This window comes from Peromyscus californicus, unplaced genomic scaffold, assembly GCF_007827085.1.
Source record: "Peromyscus californicus insignis strain IS unplaced genomic scaffold, ASM782708v3 Scaffold_4__1_contigs__length_199733344, whole genome shotgun sequence".
NCBI classification, from domain to species: domain Eukaryota; kingdom Metazoa; phylum Chordata; class Mammalia; order Rodentia; family Cricetidae; genus Peromyscus; species Peromyscus californicus.
The window spans coordinates 64,881,255-64,904,881 of record NW_026294562.1 but is presented as its reverse complement, the minus strand read 5'-3'; the positions used below and the strand labels follow the sequence as shown (position 1 = coordinate 64,904,881).

General features: G+C 48.0%; 1 protein-coding gene across 1 annotated transcript in view; it reads right to left on the bottom strand.

Annotated features, from left to right (window-relative positions):
* The window catches only part of Tcerg1l (transcription elongation regulator 1 like), a 194,565-nt gene that overhangs the window by 138,213 nt on the left and 32,725 nt on the right, over positions 1–23,627 (bottom strand). The window contains exon 4 of the mRNA XM_052762004.1: positions 19,007–19,204. Within this exon, the coding sequence (XP_052617964.1) occupies positions 19,007–19,204 (198 nt within the window). The remainder of the gene's footprint in view (positions 1–19,006; positions 19,205–23,627) is intronic.

The following is a 23,627-nucleotide window of genomic DNA, read 5'->3' as shown; positions in this document are numbered from 1 at the left end:
GCAAGCCACTAGATCAGGATATTCTCATGAAAGAAGAAAAACTATCTTTCAAAACTGTACCCATGACCAATGGAAAAATTACCAAACTTCAGCTCACCATGGCTAATCAATAAAAGCCTGCCATTCCACCTTGGTCACCCTTATTCTCAACCTTATCACTCTATCTTAGCTAATATCTCAACCTCCATATGAGAAATGTGGCCATGGAGATGAGAGGCACATGACCATTCAGGCTGGTCAGTGACACCATCCTGGGTCCTTCAGCCTACAGGCAAAACATCACAGCTGAGAGAGAGGCATCACAGCATACAGCCAGCAAGCAAAGTGCCCTAAGGAGCCCATTCCCAGTATGTGGGACCAGAAAGGTAAGCCACGGAGGTTGTTTTGAGCCACTGTGTTTTGGGGGTGTTTATTATACAATTGTGGGTGCCTGGCTCAGAAACAAATACAGAAAAGGCTGGGCAGTGGTGGCACATGCCTTCGATCCCACCTGGGAGGCAGAACCAGGCAGATCTCTGTGAGTTCGAGGCCGGCCTGGTTTATAGAGCGAGTTCCAGGACAGGCACCAAAACTACACAGAGAAACCCTGTCTCGAAAAGCAAAAAACAAACAAACAAAAAACAAATACAGAAAAGAACTACAGTTCAAGCTGAACATAAAAAATTACTACAAAACTTTCCCTCAGTACTCAGTAGGAAATGAATGCTAGAGAATTTGTGAGGAAACTTCTGGAAACCCTAAATGTGAGGAAGGAAAATTCAGAAGCAGAAGAGCTCCATGGGAGGTGGCCTCAAAACAGTCATCCAAGCTACTGTTGGAGGACCCAGCATGACGACTCTGAAGACCTTAGAAGGTGGCTTCCAGGACATCCTAAGGATGTCAGCTGGCTTCTGTAGATTGCCTACAGCAAGATGTAAGTTGATAAACCAAGCAAAGGACTGCTCACTTTGCTGGTCGAATGCAGAGCGACTAAGCCTTGCTGAATTAGGGAAAAATGGCTTTTGTTACCTGTCTTCTTGTCTTAGTACATTTTCCAACATGCCCAAGTCTGGGTACTTTATAGTACCCTAAGTACTAGAGCATTGTATAGGCTCGGGTAGGGGTCCCCAGCTGTATCACATCATGGTGAATGGCAAGATGGTGAGAATGTGAGGAAGTGGAAGATCCTAGAGAGGGACAGGAGGTCTGAAAGAAAAGAGCCTGTCTTGTGTTTCTTTCTCTCTTTTTTTATTTGTTTGTTTGTTTGTTGTTCCAACTGCCCTCCCATGAGAACTAACGAGAAAAGCACCAGTTCCTTCCAAGGGCGGTCCCCCACCGACCTAGCTACTTTGTGCTAGGCTCAGACTTCTAAGGGTTCCATCACCTCTCAGTCTGCCACTCTGAGGGCCAAATCTCTCACATACCACCTTTGGGAGACAGGCTCAACCATACCCAAGCTACAGAACCCTAAAGTGGAATGAGGTCTGAACCAAAGGCCAGATACAAGACTTTGTAAAAATAAAAATTGATGCTGGAGTCTAGCAGGCCCTTCAGCTAAAGGCAGTGATGACTAAGAAGCCCTCAAGCACAGCCCCACAGAGGTCTAAGCCTAGGATTGCTGGGATTCTAAGAGAGGCACATCTCAGACTCACATGTAGGTTTGCCTTTTGTTGAGTCTAATGTAAACCAAACCCAGAAGCTGGTGACTGGTATCAGCAGGAGAACACCCATGCCCCGGAGAACTTCATTTGACCCACGAAGCATGAGTCACAGAACCAGCTACTATGGATAATTCTGCTTTGGATGCCTTGGTACCTAGAAGGAGATCACTCCCTTATATGGCAATAGTCAATATGAACTTCATCTCTCACTGAGTGCCAAGGGCGAGTGTTCAAAGGTGACAAACTAATTCTCAAAGATCTCAACACTCTATTTAGTATGTAAAGAATAAAGTAAAAGCACCAACTAAGAGAGGAGGGGCTCAGGGACTCCTTGAGGCAGGAGACCCTCGGTCTTCAGCCCCATGAGTGTGGTTCATGCAATTAAGATAAATATGAAAAGCCAAGAAAGTTCCAGGGGAAGAGCTGTGTGCATTCTACCTTGTCAAAGGCTCAGGCCTCAGGGGCTTCAGGCATTTGAGAGGGAAGGAGAGAGGCAGGGAGGGAGAAAGAGAGAGAGAGAGACAGACACACAGAGAGACAGAAGTTTCCCTGCAGTGTGGGAACCCAGGTGAGTGGTCACGTGTGATGGATGTGAGTGTGGGGCTCTGCTCTCTGTAGTAGGGAAAGGTGGTTAGATTTCAGGTGCTCTGGGAAGAACAGCTCCAGGAAGCTGAGCCAGCTTCCCCACTATGCTGCAGTCCCCACTGGCCACGGCCAGACTGTGGTCTCAGACGTGTCAGAGCACGATGAACACACTCTTGTAGAGGTTAAGATCAGGGTAAGGTCAGATTGAGTGGTTGGCCGAAGAGGCTTCCAGATACTGTTGTCATTGAGGTTACAGTGTAGTAGGGAAGTGGCAAAGTGCCTGTTTAAGCAAATGATCCCGGTGCCCCGGCTTACAGAGGAGCTTGGTGCTAGCCTGGTGACCTGAACGTCTCTTCCTGCGAGGAATCCAGCTTGCTCTGCAACTACTGCTCAGAGTGGCCCAACATCATCCTGCCCTCGACACTCTGGAGAGTAGGAATATGATAACAGGAAGAGTCAAGTGTAGAGAAGAACCCAGGTGGGGGACAGAACACAAGGAAGGAGAGAACACTGCGGGGCTGTGGCAGTGTCACCAGGGCAAGCTTGGAAAGCTCTCGCTGCAGGCACAAGCCACACCGTGGGACCATCAGTGTCGGTTACACCCAACAGGAACTAATCCTTCTGTCAAAGGACGCATGGTCTTCTTGGCGACGGACCTGAGCTGATGGAAGCCTGCCAGGCCCGAGCTCCCCTGGGAGGGGCTCATTGGTATGACTGCCACCAGCCTGGGGTGCAGAAACCGTGACTCTGCCACAGGCTGGAAAATAGTCTGCAGAATGTAATTAAAGAGTCCAAGGAGAGGAGGCACCGGAGCGATATTAATTACAGTATTTAATCCATTAGGTGGGGTTGCCTGGCCTAACCTCTTTGGAATTCTGAGTTTGTCTATGATTAATTATTTTGGGGAATAACAGCCAACATTATAGCTTGTTAATAGGCTTAAAATAATAGATTTTTTTTTAAAAAACCCAAGAGGTTGAAACTAGTTTTCGTTTCCTAAGTGCCCGGTTATCTCACGAGCTCCTGCCTCCCTTGGTGCCCTTATGCCCATTAGGGCGTCTCACACCACCCGTCCATATTGCCATCCATGGCAGGCATGTAAAGCTCAGCAGAGCCGTCAGCACACGCTCCCTAGACAACCACTAGCCATACCACATGGACACCAATCCCCCGTAGAAACCTCCAGCCTGGTGGCCAGGACTGGAGTGGGCCCTTCCCAAGTGACTGGAGTGATGGATTCCAGTCAGCTAGTAGTTAAAGCAGTCCTGATACAAAGCTGCCTGAGTACAGAGCTGGAAACAAGGAATGGAGAGCTGTGAGCAGGGGGGGGGGGAAAGTGGGGGGACTGTGGGATATTTTCATCAGGTCAGGGAAGCAAGGCTAGGTGAGTTGTAGAGGGACAGACTTAACCCTACAAGAGGCCCGAGCAAGAAGTCCCTATTGGGTGGGCAGGTGGATAGCTCTGGACATCATGTTGCCAGTACCCAGGTTAGTCTGCTTCTAAGCACACAGGCTGCTCCTCTCACTCCTCCTCAGGGCTGGGGACATGCTGGGGACACAGTGTCATCTTTACTCAGCCGTTCTGTGTTTCTGGCATAAACAAAGGAGGGAGCCACACAGGAGCGAGGATCATGGCCCTGATCCTGTAACAGGGATGCTGCCTGGTCTGGAAGAAACAATGGACATTTCTGGGAAATCCAGGCTGCCAAGTCCCCAAGTGCTCGAGTCTCCCAAAGAACTGAGGATGAAAGGTGGGCAGACAGTACCCTCCCTCCCCTGGCTTTTCCTGTTAAGGTGGGTAGAGCCCTGCCTTTATTGGTTTCCAAGGCAGCCACAGGCTGGTTAGTACCTCCAAGTGCTGGCCCTCTAGGGGACTGAAGTGAAGGAGATCCTACAGGCATTTCTGAAGGCAGACCACTCTTGCCTTTTCTACCCTCAGAAGGGATGTTTCAATGTTGGGATCTGGAGTGTCTCCCTTCCGCACACACGAAGTTCTCTCTCTCTCTCTCTCTCTCTCTCTCTCTCTCTGTGTGTGTGTGTGTGTGTGTGTGTGTGTTTACTCTCTACAACATAGCTGCATATGTGGACCTGACTATAGACAGGTAATTAAGGTATAAGTCACATATCTTACAACTCACCCATTTGCAGCATGCAATGAGTGATTGATTCTAAAGCCAGGGTCAGGCACCTATCACTACAAACAGCATCAGAAAGTCCATGCCTGGAAAGGAGCCCTGGGTCTTCCTTTGTCCCCTTCTCCCATCTCACCCAGTGGAACCATGAGTCCAAATAAACTCTTCCTTCTGTAAGCTGCCTTGGTCATGATGTTTTACTGTAGCAGCAGAAAAGTAACGAAGACGAAGGGTGAGATAGTATCTTATTATTGTGTTCGTTGGCACTTTTCTGGTGGCTAATGATGCTGAGTATTTCTTTCTGTTCCCACCCGACATTGAAACATCTCTTTAAAGAAATGTCTGTTCACACCCTTGGCTGCTTTTCAGCTGGTTGCTTGTCTTGGACATGTTTGCAGTTCTACGTGAATCTTCCATAAACTTGGTGACTGGATGCTGATGGTTAATAGCGGCCACACCAGATCCACAGTACAGAGCTGACGTTGCAGATGCCACAGGCTCCTCCCTATTTCCAGTAGGCTTCTATTAGAGTCCTGGCATGAGTTTCCCAGGAACCTGTACCCTGCCCTGCCCCACAGCCACCCTGCAAAGCTTGATCATCTCCATTCTCCATGCCAGAGAACCCTTTCTGTTATCCTTTTTCCCCAGATGTCACCTGAGAAAAATGAGTACAATAAAAATTATAGCTTACTCAATAAAATGATAAAGATGTTTGAATGCAGTTTGGGATCCATTTGATGCAATGTGGACATTAAATATGCCAGTGGCAATGTCACACAGACATCTTGGCGTGTGAGTCTGGAGTCAGGGGAGTGGTCAGGCCAAGCAGAATGTGTCAGGTAGTGACTGAAGCTGTGAGACGGGGTAGTTTTGACAGCTGAGTTGTGGTAGTAGAGTGTGGACTGGGAAAGGGGACCCCAGGCCTGAGTCTGCTCAGCTCATGTAGAGAGAAGAGAGGAAGCAGCTCAGGACATCGAATACGGCATACAGCAAAATGGGGCTGACCTGACCAGGCATGGTGTGGGGAAGGGGATGATGGCTCCTTTTCAGGCATGGACTTTCTGATGCTGTTTGTAGTGATAGGTGCCTGACCCTGGCTTTAGAATCAATCACTCGCTGGGCGGTGGTGTCGCACGCCTTTAATCCCAGCACTCGGGGGGCAGAGCCAGGTGGATCTCTGTGAGTTCGAGGCCAGCCTGGGCTACCAAGTGAGTCCCAGGAAAGGCACAAAGCTACACAGAGAAACCCTGTCTCGAAAAAAAATAATAGAATCAATCACTCATTGTATGCTGCAAATGGGTGAGTCGTAAGGTATGTGACTTATACCTTAATTACCTGTCTACAGTCAGGTCCACCTATGCAGCTATGTTGTAGAAAGTAGACACACACACACACACACACACACACACACACACACACACACACAGACACACACATGATAAAGAAAGTGATGAACGCTGTCAGATGCTGACAAAGGGTCCATAATAGCAACACAGGAACACAAGATGCAGGTGACCTTGACAGAAGCAGCTTCAAGGTTATGGGAAGGTCAAAGTTTGCCAGAACTGAGTTCAAAAGAAATTGGGAGAGAGATTTTGATTGGCAGGTATGCACATCTTACTTAGAGGAATCTTGTTTAAGGAAGGGAGAGGAAGTTGGCACTCACAAGAAGAATCAGGGACAGAAAGGCCACTCTGCTCCATGTGAGCAGAACCCAGATTGCCCAGGAATCAATGCATTCTTCCTGCTCAGAGTGACACATTGGCGATCATCTGTGACTCCACACTGCTCTCACACCCGAACATTCTGCTAACAAGCCTGCTGCCTGTACCTTTAAATGAGGTTGATCCAAATCCGACTTCTCCACAGCACCTTCCACCATCTGCTTGGTCCCAGCCTTTGGCATCTCTCTCCCATCTGCATAGTCACTATGGCACCTCCCTGCTCAAGTGACTGCCCAAGAACTAATAAATTCACACCCAAATGGCTTCATGTGGCCTGGCCATATATCGCAAAGTTCTTTCAGAACCAATACAAACTAATCCTCTCTTCCTAGGACCGCCCTGCCTCCCTTCCATGTCTGTCTGGGAAGGAGTTTTGACCTAGATGCATTCCAGAGGCACAGCAGCTGCCCTTATCATAGACACACAAGAGGAAAGAGTGTGTCCCCCTGGATCGTAGAGTGAGGCCATTTCAACAGATGTTAAGACTTGCCCAAATCCCCAGCAGGACTGAGCCTACTGCCCTGCAGAGGCTTTGTTTGTTCTGAGGTCCTAATCACACCCCAGGCCAGCTCCTGAGGGAACTACCCCGAGGGAGGATCAGGGCTAGTGGCCTGGCCCACTGATAGCTACTGTGTCCTGGGAAGAGGTGGCCTCCCTGCACTCACTTTGGATTATCCAGACTTCTACAGCAAGGGCTCCTGAGTGGTGAGTGGCTGACTGACTTACTGGGCAGACAAGGAAGGAAATTACTTATCAAAGAAGAGTCAGATTTTTCTCTGCATTTTTCTGCAGAAAAGCCCATTATCTTAAACAGATGTGAATCCACTGTTCTGCCCCATTAGCAAACACAACTCAACTGGAGGAAGGAACAGAGGAAGGCAGGAGCTCTTGAAAGGCAAGGAAGATTTCACCAGCATATGATCTTTCCAGACCCCAGAAGACAGCTTCCCCTCGGGTCCTTGGTGTTGCATACAGCCTCCTAAGGATGACCACCCCTTCCATAGACACAGGCATACCAGGTCCCGGCAGTGGAAGTGTATTCTTTCTTTTGGTGATTGTCACAATCTCTGCTCTTGCTGAGAAAGCCTCAGACATTTTCCTTATTCCTGTACAGTTGGCCATATGGTGCAGGGCCCCAGTTGAAGCAGAAAATGGTTCCATCCTGCTGCCTCCCCTGGCTCAACTTGGCTCAGAGCTGCACCTGCATGACTGAGTGCACACACTGGCTCTGCACATGGGCAGCTTGTGGATCCAGAGCCTCAAATCCCGGCCCCTCTTCCTCAAACCATCACAGGAAGCAAAAGCATTCACACTGGCAGGTAAGAACCTGGGGACAGAAAGCCATGCCTGGCACTTTCTCAGAGCATAAGTCAAACAGAAGCCTCCCTGCACAAGGATGGCTCTGCTTATACAAGCAGTCCACACCCACCAGGCATCCGGAGACAGGGAGCACACTCCAGGGTCACATGGTTAAATCTCTAGGAAAGCAACAGGACTGTGGTGGCTTAAATGAGATGATCCCCATAGTCTCAGACATTTGAATACTTGGTCCCCACTGAGTGGCTATTTAGGGAGGATTAGGAAGTGTGGCCTTGTTCTCTGGAACAGGTTTAGAGGTTTCAAAAAAAAAAAAAAGGCAAAAACAAAAAACCCAACTCACTCATGCCATTTAGAGTTAATTCTCTCTGTCTCCTGTTTTCCAGTGGAGATGTGGCTTTAACTGTTGTTCCTGCCACCTGCTGCCATGCCAGCCTGCCATGATGGTGATGAACACTTGCCCTTCTGGAACCATAAGCCCAAACAAACCTTTCTTTCTATAACTTGCTGTGCTGTGGTGGTTTGAATAAGAATGGTTCCCATAGGCTCAGAAGTTTCAATGCTTGGTCATTAAGAAGTGGCACTACTTGACAGGGATTAGAAGGCATGGCCTTGTTGGAGTAGGTGTGGCTTTGTTGGAGGAAGAGTGTCACTAGGGGTGAGCTTTGGGGTTTCAAATGTTCAAGCCAGGCCCAGTGGCTCTCTCTCTCTCTCTTCCTGCTGCCTGCTGATCAGGATGTAGAACTCTTAGCTACCTCTCCAGCATCATGTCTGCCTGTGTGCTGCCTCACTTCCTGTCATAATGATAATGGACTAAACCACTGAAACTGCAAGCCACCCCAACTAAATGTTTGCCTTTATAAAAGTTGCCATGGCCATGGTGTCTCTTCACGGCAATAGATTCACTGACTAAGACACTTGGCCATGGTGTTTTATCACAGCAACAGAAATACAAGGACATTGGCCATGTGATTGATAATGGGGCCGATGAGGGATGGGCAAAGCTGAGACAGCCCACCAGAGTCCACCTGCTCTTGGTTGCCACCTTATCCTACAGATATCCAGGAGGACGATGGTGGAAGCTGACAGTGTGGGCTTATTGTTGAAGTCTACAGACCATCATTTTAAAGGGGCTATCTTAGTTTTTTCCTGTGGTAAAACACCCTGACAAAGCAATTCAAGGAAGAAAAGGCTTATTTCCACTCACAGGTGAAGACACAATCCATCTTGACAGGGAAGTCAAGGCAGTGGGGTTTGAAGCCGCTGGTCACATTACAACCACAATCAGGAAGCAGAGGACCTAAATACCACCCGTCTCAATTAACCTAATCAACATAATCTCTCACAGACAGACAGTGTGGCCAGAGGCTTAATAATTCCTCAAGGTGTGGTGAGAGGCTTGTCTCTAGGAGTCCAGATCCTGTGAAGCTGACAAGAAGCCACTACAAAGATGAAATGCAAAGGCATTGTCTGAGCAGAACACACCCTACCATTCACTCATGTGCGGCCTGTGCTGGAGGGGACACCTGAACTCACCTAAGGTGAATGGAGTTGAGGCCATTTTAATTTTTTGATCTGTGCTTCTTCACTCTTCCCACTGTGTCCAAATGAGGACTTACCACATCAACACCCGGGGAAACAATGACAGAATGAAAAGGAATCGGCAGCCAGAAGGATGCTGATGGTGTGCCAACTGCTGACCTGGAGGCAGTCCTCACCAGCAACCTGTCACAGCTGTGACAGGGCAGGTGGCCTAAGCTGTCTCCAAAGTTAGTCTGACACTCTACATGTCTTCCTGGCTATTCCTTGAATCAGAGCCAGGTTTGGGCTTGAGCTGGAGAGAGGCAGAGAGAAGGGTCAAAACTCAAAACTACAGGCGGGTAAGAAATTAATCCAGATCCCTGTCACCACTTCTAATGACAGCAGCATGGAGGTCAGGGAGACCCGTGAGCCCCAGAACCTTATTCTCAGAGCTCCAGGCCACTGGTGTCAAGGTGGCACTCTGTCCTTACTGAGCCACCCCAAGTTCTTAGATCTAAACAAATGAAAATGTGGGGCTCTGCCAGCTGAGCAGCCTGAGTCCCAATCTGGTCCCTTTGCTTGCAGGAAGCTGCAAACTTTTGAATACATCCCATTCCCTACTCTTTCTGATCAGTTTCCACTTATGTTCCAAGTTACTTCTGGAGAAATCCAGCTCCTCCATACCTTAGAACACATTGCATGGTTTAAATACATACAGTAAAACATAAGACAGAATCTTTGATTGTGTGAATCTGTGCTAAGCATCAGAGATTATGCAAGTGACAGCTCATGCTGGTGAGGATGTGGAGCAAGGGGAACACTCTTTCATTGCTGGTGGGAGTGTAAACTTGTACAGCCACTACGGAAATCAATATAGTGGTTCCTCAGAAAATTGGGAATTGATCCACCTCAAGACCCAGCTATACCACTCTTGAGTATATACTGAAAGGATGCTCCATCCTACCACAAGGACACTTGTTCAAACATGTTCATTGCAGCTTTATTCATAATAACAAGAAACTGGAAACAATCTAGATGTCCCACAACCAAATAAGGGATAAAGAAAATGTGTTACATTTGCACAATGGAGTTTTACTTAGCTATTAAAAACAATGACATCATGAAATTTGCAGGCAAATGGACAGAACTAGAAAAGATCTTGAGCGAGGTAACACAGACCCAGAAAAACAAACATGGTATGTGCTCACTTGTAAGTAGACATTAGCTATTAAGTGAAAGATAACCATGTTACAATCCACAGATCCAGGGAGCTAAGTTACAAGGAAGGGCTCAAGGGGGGATGCATGGATCTCCCTGGGAAGGGGAAATAAAGCAGTGCAGCCGCTCAGACCCAAGTAAACACACAGACTTATATTACTTATAAACTGTATGATCGTGGCAGGCTTCTTGCTATCTAGGTCTTACATCTTAAATTAACCCATTTCTATAAATCTATGCCTTGCCACATGGCTTGTGGCTTCCCCGTATCTTTACATCTTACTTCTCATGGTGGTGGCGGCTGGCAGTGTCTCCTGACTCAGCCTTCCACTTCCCAGAATCCTCCTCTCTGTTTATCCTGCCTATAGTATATTTCCTGCCTGGCTACTGGCCAATCAGCACTTTATTTATTAAGCAATCAGAGCAACACATTCACAGCATATAGAGCGATATCCACAGTAACTGAATAGATTTGTGAATGGGGCAGGTGGGGATGGGAACAGGAGGGATCAGGCAGGGGTGGGAGAGACAGAGGGAGAGAATACTGGGAGAGACTGGAAGTTGGGGCATTTGGGGGAGATGTAGAAACATAGTGCAATGGAAACTCCTTGGAGTCTACAAGAGTGACTCTAGCAATGTCACCTAGCAATGTGGGGAGCAGAGCCCAAGCTGGCCATTTTCTATAACCAGGCAAAGCTCCTAGCAGTGGGACTGGGACAATAATAACCCAGCCACAAAACCTTCAACCTACAATCTGTCCTGCCTGCAAGATGTGCTGGGGTGATGGTGCAGAACTTCTGGTAGTGGCCAACCAATGACTGGTCCAACTTAAGGCCAACACTATGAGAGGGAGCCCATGTCTAACACTGCCTGGATAGCCAGGAACCAGAGGCAGGACAGCTCAGAGACCCAGGATAAAAACCAAATACAACTGGGAAAAAAAAGTCAATGAAATGATTGCTAATGATATTCTGCTATACTCATAGATCAGTGCCTAGCCCACGTGTCATCAGAGAGGCTTCAACCAGCAACCGGTAGGAGAGGATACAGAGACCCATAGCCAAACACTAGGCAGAGTCAGGGGAACCCCTCAGAAAAGGGGGAGGAAGGATTGTAGGAGCTAGAGGGGTAGAGGACACCAGGAGAACACACCCCACACAATCAGCTAAGCAAGGCTCCTAGGGGCTCCCAGAGACTGAAATGACAATCATGGACCCTGTATGGGTCTGAGCTATGCCCTCTGCAAACACCTTACAGCTGTGTAGCTTGGTGCCCTTGTGGGACTCTAACAGCGGGGGTGGGGGAGTCTCTGACTCTTTCGCCTGCTCTTGGGACCCTGGTCCTCCTACTGGGTTGCCTTGTCCAGCCTTGATATGAGGGTTTGTGTCTAGCCTTATTGTAACTTGTTAGGCCATGTTTGGTGGATATCCCTGGGAGGCTTGCTTTTTTTTAGGGGAAATAGAGGAAGAGTAGATCTTGGGGAGGGAGGTAAGGAGGAATTGGCAAGAGTGGAAGGAGGGGAAACTGTGGTCAGAATGTAATGAATAAGAAAAGAATAAAAGAAAAAAAAAGAAGCAGGAAGTGCAGGTCTTCATCAGCATCCTGGAACAGGCAATGGGAAGAGCCCAATGGAGATGGGCACCTGTTAGACAGAAGATTGAGGTGTCCTGAACACCCCTGGGTGAAGAAGGTAGGGTTGAATCCTGATCTGTAGTAAGGCCTGCCTTTTGAAGAACATCTACCTAGCACAGCTAGACATTCAAGGTAGGAGGATCCCAGGAATAACCTCCTAACAGTAAACTTCAAGGCCTGCAAAAAGTGCCACAGGAAGAAGAAATTTCTGGAAACTGACTCAGCAAAGCACAGAAAACTTGACATCTGAGTTGGTAGTAAACACCACGTAATAATTAAGAATTTTCAACAAATTCAAAACTTCAAGTAAATTGACAAAAGACTTCTGACTTTAAGAAGCAAACCTTGGTACCAAAATTCTTCCAAACAAAATAAGTAACATTCTTGGATGCCTGGACACACTGGATACAGGCAGCCTGGCACACTGTGGTCCCATGATAAGACACTTCCAGCAGAGGCAAGGGCATAGAAATATTCGTGATTGCCTCTGAGCAAGAGCAGACTGGGGATGGACAAGTTTTCCTTTGAGGTGAGGAAGCAGTCACACAGTACTGCAGACATATTAAATGCCAGAACTGCATACAATAAAATGAAAAGTAGTTCATTTGATATCTCAAAATTTTATTTAAACTCACATCCTGGGTACATCAGTCTCCCTTGGAGACCGGAGTAGAAACATTTGGAATGCACAAAGGAAGACCATCTGTGTGGCCACAAAAGAAAGTCCTTTTTACAGAATCCACCCAAGGTCTCATCTGGGTGACTACCACCTTTCCCTGCAGGTGGCCCATCAACAGGCTCCAGGGAGTTTTGACACTTCATAGCAGGCATGAGCTGCCTCCAAGGCCTGTGTTTCCTCATTAGGTCAGCCTGACCATCAGGTTGGCACAGTGGTCCTTGACACTGGGTGTCAATTACGGTTGGTGTGGGACATTGGATACCATAGAAAGGCCCCAGAGATCCTTGAAAGGCAGCTGAGTGTTGGCTACCCTACCTTCCATGGGCACAGGTCTTAGGGATGAGTCTTTACTGGGCTGCTTGGGCCCTTGAATCTTTCAGCTGAACATTTTGGATTCTAGAAATTCAGAACCCATGAGAACAGGAGACAGGGCATGCCTTGCTTAGAAGGCCCTCACTGAGCAGTCTTGCTCTCCTCTTGACCTGATCAGAGCTGTCACTGAACACATCTCTTTGTGAGAGCTTGGCCCCTATCATGCCCAGGACGACCATGGCTCAAAGCCAGTGCCCCTGCTTCTAACATCTCCCATTACAGGAGCATCCCAAGTGGGAATAGACATCTGCAGAGGAGGTGGTGATGATCCCTCATCACTATCCTACAGGAAATAGAGAGCAATGCTGGCCCTCACCCAGGCTCTCTCTGCTGCGGACTCAATGTCTACACCACCTACTAGGCAGTGACAGGTCTCAACCGTGTCAGTTCAGTAGAGAGCTACTGACAGACAGCTCTTCAAAGCTTGGCTCTACCTAGTGGAAAGTGACATGTGTGAAGCTGACATTGCAAGGGGAGGAAGAAAAAATAACAAAAGATAAACACCAAGGATCATTCCAGGCCACAATAAATGTCCCCAGAGTCATCACACCAAAAAACAAAGGCATTTATCCCAGAGTGTACTGCAGAATGGGGACCTCAGGCCACCTCCCTGACCACCACTGTCTCAGCTATATGTGGCACTGGGAGGCTGACAGAAGAGCCTTCACATGGGGAACGGCCAGTGCAAGGGCCCTGAGGCAGACAGGGGCTTGCTGTGCTTGAGGGCCCAGGTAAGGAGGGAGTGGTACAAGAAAAGGCAACACCCCAAGCTGGCCACAGAGAGAGTACTCTAAGATTGGGAATAGGAGTCCAGCCTGAGCTACTGAGCCAAAGGCTGGGCATATGGGATCATTATTGCTCTGAGGTACCCTGTGATCAGTTTACTTACTGGAAGACTAAGGGAGATATAGGGCACCGCCTTCTGTATAACACACACAACATATTGAGATCTGTTATGGAAAGGACAGGAACCCATGGAGACACAGGACATCACACTGGAGGAGTCACTGTCCAGAATGAGGCTGGGGGAACACTGAAGGTGGATGGGCCATCTCTAGAGACCTGGGAAGGCCCTTGGGAAGGGTACCAGCAGAGCCGGGTGAGAGGCAGAGAAGGAAAGCACTTCTGGGAAAGCAAGGTGGGAGTGTTCTGTGGTATTTCCAGAAGTGCCCCCCACCACGTCCCCAAGTCCCAAACACGGGGGGGGGGCATCTCTGCAACCTGTGACAACAGGTGGTCTGCAAGCATGGACCTGAGAGGCACACTGAGGACTGCATGCAAAAACCGTCACAGAAGAATCTATAAACGTGGCTTGTTTCTGTTAAATGCAGCAGAGCCCCACAAGGCAGCACGCGGCAGCCCAGGGATGACACATTTGCAAGTGGGGAAGGCATTTCACAAGCTGCAAAAGGAAGGACTGCAAGGGTTCCTTACCTCTGCAGTGGGAGGGGACAGGTGGATTGAAATCCATGGCTGTGTCCTGCCAGCCCCCTTTAAGGGAGGCAGGTGTCTCCAGCACTAGAGTCCTTTAGGGTGAGGATATCTTTCCAGTTTCCAGATAGAGTGGGCAGGAGATCACGGTGGAGACCACAAATGTAGACCCCAAAGTGTGTGCATTCCTGGGGAAGGTAGTAGGAATGGGAGGTGCTGGGGGATAATGGTCCAAGGTGGGCAGTGTGGCAGGAAGGACTCAGTGCATGAGCAAGCCCTCACTTTGAGATCCCAGCAACAGGATTCCCCACAGAGGCAGGTTTGCCCCTCACCCACTGCTTAATATAGGAATGCATGCTCAGGGCATTCTTACAGAGCCCCCTATCAAAGATAATAAATACATAGAGCCTTCTGCTTGCTTGTTTATATTCAATCATGATCCCCTCTAGGCAGGGCGACCTCCAGGTGTTTGGGGATATCAGTAACTACATTGCTACAAGGTTTCTGAATTTTTATCTCTGGAAACATCTAAAACTGTAATATGTATTATGACACTTTTTTATTATAGTAGAGGAAGGAATAATTTGTGTACCTAAAAAAATAATAAAATAAAAGAGGGGACAACTCTACCCCCAAGCGGTTGGCCCTCTTTTGTCAGAGGTAGCCTAGCAGCTGTGGACTTCCATAATGAGAGAGCTGCCAGCATTTGAAAGGCCATGGGCAACACTGATGCCCTGAGATGCCTTGGACTTGGTATGTGGCTTGGCTGGCAAGTCACTGGGAGACAAAGAATATCGTCACTGCCCAGCTGTTCTGTGGCAAGACAGCATGCTAAATTTAAACCAATAAATAGTTGTAGGAGCGAGAGAACAGGTGGCAAACGGCCTCTGAGGCAGATGGCGCTTTTTAATATTTGTATCTGATCGTAATTGGCAATACTAGAGACAGTCTCTCCATGCTCCCATTTCACCTTTCTCACTTGAGAGCCTTGGAAAGGGTGGGCCACCCTTTAAAAATAAACTCTATCATTCTTAGGAGAAAAGCCATTTCGGATTCTTCATCTGATGGCAAGAGCATCTGGTACCTGGCTCACTTGTCCTAGCAAGGTCTGAGCAGAACTGTGGTCCAGTGACTGTAGGCCAGGGCTAGCCCATTCTGGAAACACCAGGGAGGCATGCCTTCTCCAGTCCACATCTTCTACCTCTCCTTCTGTCCTACCCTCCTAACACTGAGCCATAGGTGTGATGCCCAAGACATCTCCTGAATAGGTTTCTTCTATAATCTGAAACCCCAAAGGATAGTGAGAAGTGAGTTAAAACCTGTTTGCAGATGGGAGGAGGGTCCCTGCTCTGTTCTCCTTTCTTAGGTGGCTCCTCCAGCCACCAGCCTTACATGCCTGCACCATCAGCAGCACAGACACGTCTCCAAATGAGCTGGCTGCCCTCTGCCCCAAGTGGGATCAAGGACAGGTAGGTAACCAACAGCACTAGATGCCACAAATGGACAGAGCAGCTCTTCCCAACCCAACAAGGACCCAGCAGGGTGCTGGATCAGGGATGCTGCTGAGTCCACAGATCCACATCCTATTCTCCATATGGAGGGGTACAGGAAAGAAAGACACAGCTTTCTGATGGCAGACACACAGTCCAGAAAAGGAACAAGTTCCACAGGTAGCTGGACTGTGGAAAGCAACCACAGGCTTTGGCTGTGCACATTACACACTGAAGAAGACAACCCCAGTAGAACTGAGCTTGGAGCTGGTCCCTGGCTCTTTGAGTATGGGTTGAGAACTCCACACACACCAGAGCTGCAGACTTAGTGTAAATCCTTTGGCTCAGTGCTCTCCATGGAGATACATTCCTCTGGTGCTTCAGCTAACAGAACATACACACACACACACACACACACACACACACACACACACACACACACACACATACCTCTGTCCTTCCTACCCAGTTGAGCTTATCCATGCTGCCCCAGTACAAGGTCTCACAGTGTATTAAGTAGTATTCTAATTTAAACCAGAGGTTTAATATGGAGACAGGACTTGGGGCAGATGAGGATTGCAGGACCCAGCCTCTACCCACATGCTGACATAACCAAACTCCATCTCCAGTGGTGGTTGTGTGATATCCCTAAAAGGCAAAATTGTCCTCAGTTGAGCCTCATTAACCCAAACTGTATGAAGCCTCTGAGGCATCTGGCTTTTTACATCAAGCAGCAGTCAGGCTCATCATCTGAAATGGGAATTGCCCTCCATTAAGAACCGTTTGCTCACTGCAGATATACCAAAGACCACAGGCTTTGGATAAGCTCACATAAGGGACGTGCTGCATCAGACCTGCCTTCTCTGTCCATCTAAGCCTGACTCCTCCAATTCACCCCACACCAAGCCCCTTAAGGGCTCTGCCTTCCTCCTGATCCCAGCCTGGCTCCTCATTTGCAGGGGTGTCAGGAATTTCCAGGCAAACTGGTCCTCCGAAGAGTCTGTTCCTTCACTCCTTCCATGGACTCCTGAAAGTGGCTTAGAGACAGGCCTACAGCTTGATGGGTGTCTTGGTTAGGGTTTCTGGTGCTGTGATAAAAACATCATGGCCAAAGGTAACCTGGAGAGGAAAAGGTTTATTCCAGCTGTCAGCTCCCAGGTTACAGCCCATCATTGAAGGAGTAAGGGCAGGAACTGAAGCAGAGACCATGGAAGGGTGCTGCAGACTGGCTTGCTCAGCCTGCTTGCTTATGGCACCCAGGAGCAGCAGCCTATGCGTGGCACTGCCCACAATGAACAGCAACCTCCCGTACTCAGCATCCATCAAGACGATGCATGGCAGGGCTGCCCACAGGCCGATCTAGTGGGGACATGTTTCTAGTTAAGGTTCCCTCTTCCAAAATGACTTGAGTGTCTGTCAAGTTGACATAAAACTAACCAGAACAATGGCAAGCTGTGCACCCTTCTGGCTCCTTTTAGATGCTCAAGGGACACTTGCCATGGCCTTTCACCAGAACTATACCCAACACCCCTCAACGACCTTCTGCGCCCAGCTAGAGAAGAGACCCAGTCCAATGCAACCAGGTGGCCACACCTCCCAAAGAAACCCTGTCTTGGACACTCCTGGATTTCATTAGACCTGGAAAGGGAAGCCAGCCGGCAGTACAATGTCTAGTTCTAAGATAAATTTTCATAAACATCAGTGGATTGAGGGGTTTTAGCCCACAGCTCCACACAGCAAGAATGTGGGCTTCAAATACAGATTGCCCAAGGGCTGTTCCCATCACATCTAAATGAGAGCTCACTAGCACACTGAAATGGAATGCAGATTTCATTCTGGGTAATACAGTGTGCTACTGGTTGGCTAATCCATTAGGCTGGTAGAAGAACACAGAGGTCAGAGGTCCAGTTGAAAAGGACCACATTAGATTTGCCAGAAAGAAAATCAGTAATTGAGGGCACACTAAAAAATTGGAACATGGGCTATTTACCTTTGACTTGTATGTATGTGTGTGTGCATATATGTGCATTGTATATGCCTATACATGCATGTGTGTATGTACATGCATGTGCATGTGTCTCATCTAGTGATATATTTCCTGTTGATGAGAATGTAGTAATTAATGACATGGTTAAACATCCTTTACCCAAAGTGCTTGGGATGCAGACTCTATTGGTTTTGGAATACCTCAAGATTTTGAAATATTTACATACACATAAAGACATCAAGTCTAAATATGAATTTATTCATTTTCTATAATATATACGTAGGCTTGAGCTTATTTTATATAATGTTTTTTTTAACAATTTCATGCATAATCAAAGTTTTCCAAAGCAGAATTTTCCCACCTAATCAGTGCTGAGAGTTTCCGGTTTTGGATTTGTTGATGCAGGATGCTCAGCACGTAGCAACCTGTCTCCTGCAGATTTTCTGTGCAAGCACTACCACAGTACATGACCAGCTCACTAAAGCAACCAAAACTCAGGGATGGAAGATTCCAAGTTGACATTGCTATCACGTTTGAAGAAACCAGCACTGCACAGGGACATGGGGCACCCTGCCACCAGTCAACAAATACAACACAGAGAGCAGTAAGCACATCATGCGGACAGCAGCAGGTAGTGGGGCCGGTCTGGGAGCCATTCCATAACTCATGAGCACACACCTCCGAAGCGCTGTGCTTCAGGATACTGAGAAGCCTCAAGCTCATCCTCTCCAATTCTTCAAAAAGAGCCAGCACCCTGAGCACCAATGATTCAGGGGGCAATATACCTCTTGTCCCCTCCCCTGCCTTGTGGGCAGGATTTCCCAGAGGAGCTATCTCCAATCTCACACAGGACTATGGAGAGCCATGCGCAGCTCAGCAATGGGACCTAGTATATCACTAGCTAGACCAGTTAATGCTTCTTGGGTGAGCCACCCTTACACTCTGACATGTGGCACACAGGAAATGACCAAGGTCTTAGGGTCCTTCAGTTCCTAGTAAAGGGGTCTTGGCTCTTCACATGCACGTACCAAAGAGCCACATAGGCACAAGCCTTGCTTCATGGAATCCATGTGCATTTGTGTAGTCTTACATCAGGTAAACCCCGCACAACCTTAACTGGATACCCCTCCTGGATCTGACCTCCAACAATCCATAGCATGTGTCCAGAAATGAAGAACAGTGACCAAGACACTGAGCTCCTGGACCCAGCTGGCCCTGCTTCTCCAGATGGATTCTGGGAACAATTTATGACCTTTCCAGATGGTGTGCTGTTCCTACCTGAGAAGGTGGCAGTCCGGAGGGGGATTCTGATGGGGGTCAATGTTAGGAAATGGTAGGGCTGCACAATGGAGGGGGATAGGCCCCGGAGTTCCTCGGCATTCACAGAGACCATGGCAGCAGCTGCAGCGGTGGTGGCAGCAGTGATGGTGATGGTGGGCCCACTGCTGATTGGCTTAAGGCTGTTATGGCAACCACCTGTGGGAGAGAGACCAGGGTCAGTACATGTAACATGCATCCATTTCAAATAACGGTACCCTCAAAATGTAAGAGTCTCACTGCTCCCTTCAATGACATCTTGGACCAGTTAGCATTGTCCCCAGAATGAATCTTGTCACTCAGCACACATACTTCACTATGTGATGCTTGGAGTGCCACAGTTATGAAGCCACCAAGAAGGATCTAGGACACGTGCACTATAAAGGGAAATAATGTCACTGTGGTACACATATGTGTAAGTCATTTGAAGTGACCATTGAGGATTGTGCATGATGGAGGAAGGACACAGAAATAATCAAGGTAGGGAGGCTCTGCAGAAAGGGGTGGTGTAGGCCAGGGCGGGAGGGTTCCCAAAGCACAGGATGCTGCCCACCTGTGGAGAAATCAGCACCCACTTAGGCTCGCCCAGATGCCCCAAACACAGAATCAAGGAAAGATACCAAGGCTATAGAGTAAGTAATTCAGGCTACAAACTCACTTTGAAACATCTACCTTAGGGCCATACAATCAGTTGTCTTTGGGGGCTGACAAGGTGCTAAGCAATGACCAGTCAGGAAGGCCTGCTTTCAGGAGAACTTTCCAAAAGGAAGCGTTATCATTGACACACTACTCATCTGTTGGTTTTATGAAATAGATCGATGGGTTTAAGTCAAGGGGGATGAAGAACTGATGGGTATATCTCAATTTTCAGCAGGTTGACCTTTATTGAGATGAGGACACATGGGCCCAATCATTCTAGAATGGGAGAGTGAGGCATGCTGCCCACTGGGAAGAAGTACCAACAAGGATAAGAGTTCTGGGGCAGATGCTACCCCACGGGATGGGGAGCTTTGAGGAAACTGGGAAGCAGAGCAGTGTAGGGCAGTGTGGACAGGGCTGGGATGTGAAGTGGTGAGCAATGGGGTTGGTTGAGGACATCAGGCTAGGCAGGTAGACACCGGTGTATAGATGATGAGGTTTGCTGCAGAATCGTGGGCATGGTCAGATGCGGGGGAGGTCTGCTCAGAGTTCTTGCCGTGATCCCACCCTGGCTGCTTTTTGTACATGAACAATCAGGGGAGAGGGCTGAGTTCTGGATCCACCCAGAGACAGAGTGCTGAATCTAGACTTTAGGAGAGATGTCCATAAGGGAGAGAGAAATCTGAAGGCATCCAGAAAAGTACTGGACACTGTGAAGTCAGATTTTTTTTTAAAAGCATACATAGGGAAAAAAAATGAAGGAAGATCTTGACTGTGAGCGTGTCAAAGTGGCAGAATCATGGTTGATTTTCTCGCCCTGTCTTTCCATATTTACAAATTCCCTAAGAGGGACACACGCCATCTTTTAAAATTACACTTACAGAACTAGGCAGCCGCTACAGAGCTCCCCTACAGCCCACGGCTGTTCCCTCATCATTACCACCTTCCCCAGGGTGCTGCATGTCACCAACCATGAGCTCATACTGACACACTGTTAACTAAAGGCCAGCTTTCCTTCCATGGGCTCCTTCCTGGTGTACACCTTATGAATTTTGACAGACACAGGATGTATCCACACAGCATCCCACACTTCACAACAGCAAAGCCCCAGCTACTCCACTCTGCTCCTTCTGTTCCCCCCACATACACCAAACCACTGATCCCAGAGCTTCCCAGTTTGGCCTTTTACAGAACATCATGTAATTGCGGGCATCATTTGTAGCCTGTCCAGCTACTTTCTTCCACTCAGAGATCTGTTTGCAGTATGCTTCCTGTCTTTGTTATGACTCAACAGCACATTTCTTTTTAGCATTGAGTGGTATTTTATTATAAGGATGTACCACAGTTTATTTCCCACTCGCTTACTGAATGACGACATCTTGGTGGCTTCCAGGTTTTGACAATTCTGGTCAGAGCTGCTAAGAGCATCTGCATTCACTTTCTCATGGGCATGTTTTCAATTCCTTTGGATAAACAACATGGTGTAATTGATGGGTCATGTGGCATGGGGAAATTATTTTCATTTGTTTTTAATTTTTGCAAGTGTGTATGATATGTGTGCATGATCATGTGTGTAAGCGCAGGCAGGCATGCGACATAGCACACACATAGAGTTCAGAAGACAGTCTTAGGTATCAGTCCTTCATTTCCACCATGTTTGAGACAGAGTCTCTCATTTGCCATTGTGGACAGCAGACCACTAACCCAGAAGTTTCCAGAGAGTCTCCTGTCTCCATCTCCCATCACACTGTAGGAGTGCGGGGATTACAGACACACGCTTCCATGTCCAGCTTCTAGGCATTCTAGGGAGAGAACTCTGGTTTTCAGCTCGTGGGATAAGTCCCGTGTGCACTGAGGCCCCTCTCCAGCCTGTGCTTGGCTCTTGAAGAAACCTCCAGGTCGTCTTCCTGCTACATTTCCCACCCATCAAGTGAGCATCCTGACTGTGCACAGCCTTGCCTGTGTCCCATGTCATCGGTATCCTGGATCTGACCATTTCTGCTCTGTGTGCAGTAGACTCCCAGTATTGCCATACACACATTTGAAATCAGTGCTATCAAGAGCGCACCACCTCTGTGACAGAAGCACACATACCATGGACAATTTGTGAAACAGAGCAAGGGTCATTTTCTGCCCTTCAGCCCTTCTGTCTGGTGGCAGTTCCCTGGTTCCACAGTCTGATGACATGGGAATGTGCCACAATTCCCCTGTGTGTTTGCTTTTATCGTAATGAGTTACAGAATCAACAGCCTCACCCTCATACAGCTTCCAATATCCAATAAATCAAGACACCCAGAGAATGGAGTACTGCGTAAGTGTGCCATATTGGCCTCCCCACCCTTCATAGGTTTTCCCTGTTAGAAGTAGTCACATGTAAACAACTAAGCCAACATATTGATATCTTCCAGTCACCATAAAACAGTATCAGGGCCCAACAATGTCAGTACATTTAGGATGTAAAGTCAGCTAACAAGAACATTTTTGAATATTCTGATATACTTCAAGAATTATTTGAATGTTTCTTACTCAGCCCCCACCCTGCCTCCACCCAAGGGTCCACTTATACCCATTTCACTATGGCTACAGAAAATATAGCTAGAATGTAATTACACACATGCTCTGTTCAGTGGTCTGAAGAGAGGCCAGAAGTTCAGGGGGCTGGTCAGGCAGGGGGGCCTCAAGGAGACATGGAGGATCCAATGGAGGAGCCCCCAGAAATGGCACTAGAAAGCATGGTAGAGCGGGAAAAGTAGACTAGAGGAATGTAAAGTCCCCCAGGCTTCCACAACATGGCCCTCATCATTGCAAGACCGAAGTCCTGCCCAGCCAGGAGCTCCTGGGAACCATCCTTCTACAGGACCTGGCTTTCTGCCCCACAGCATTGCCTCTTATACCTACTAGACCCAAGTCATGTCCAGTCAGGAACCTGTGGGACCCAGTTGTCCAGGACACCTGACTCAGCCCCACAGCACAGTCCCTCAGAAGCCTTAAGATACAGACAAGAAGTGTGTGCCTCCACTCTAGTTTCCCTGCAGCCCTGTCAGAGTGGAGTCCAGTGTGAGAGTTCCAGGGACCAGCCACCCCCAACAGGGTAGATGAGGGGGACCCCCGAAGACTTCCCACACCAAGCCGAGCTTCCCCTTCCCAGCCTTTGCCTCCACCCTCCCCTATGTTAGGATCTATAAAACCTTGGATACCTAAGTTCAGGTGCCCCAGGAAGGGAAAGACCCATGTCTGCAGCTGTGCTTAGCCCCAGCCTAGACTATGTATTATTCTGAAGGAGAAAAGAGGGTAGAAAGTTGTCATTTTCTTGATTCTTCTAAAGCCAGCCAGCCTTCTTAGTTGAGCTTCTGATGGGAGGAGCTCCCTATTCAGAAGCTCCTCCCAACAGCCAGGTGCCCAGGCTACAGACCTTTCACAGCAGACAGACTGCAGTGGGCCCTGCTAACCGGGCCTTCCCTCCATCTATGAAGAAGTATTCCTGACCACACATGCCAATGCTGACAACGTAGCCTGACAATTAAAAGACTTTCGCTATTAAAACATACCCCCACAAGCCACCAACAGTCATGAACCTCTCAAAGCTGATGGACACCATGCTTAGGGGACCATGCCTTCATGCCTCTCCTCTGTAAGACAGAGCTCACAATCTCAGCCATGTGCCACCGGATGAAGTTTCTGAAATAAACTTGCTCTGGTATTTAAAATGAAAGTGACCTTGACTGATGGAAGAGGAAGTTACCATTATAAAAGCAACAGATGCTAGGGCAGGTGAAAGCATTTTGCAGCTAAAAATATGAAAACGTTTTTAATCACCACGTGATTTCTGTTGCCAAAAATCATCTGTCAACTTAAAAGCAAAATAACTATGACTCATTAATCTTCCCTTTAAAAACTGAAAAGATTCTTTTTGTTTTTGCTTGCTTTTTTTTTTTTAACCTAC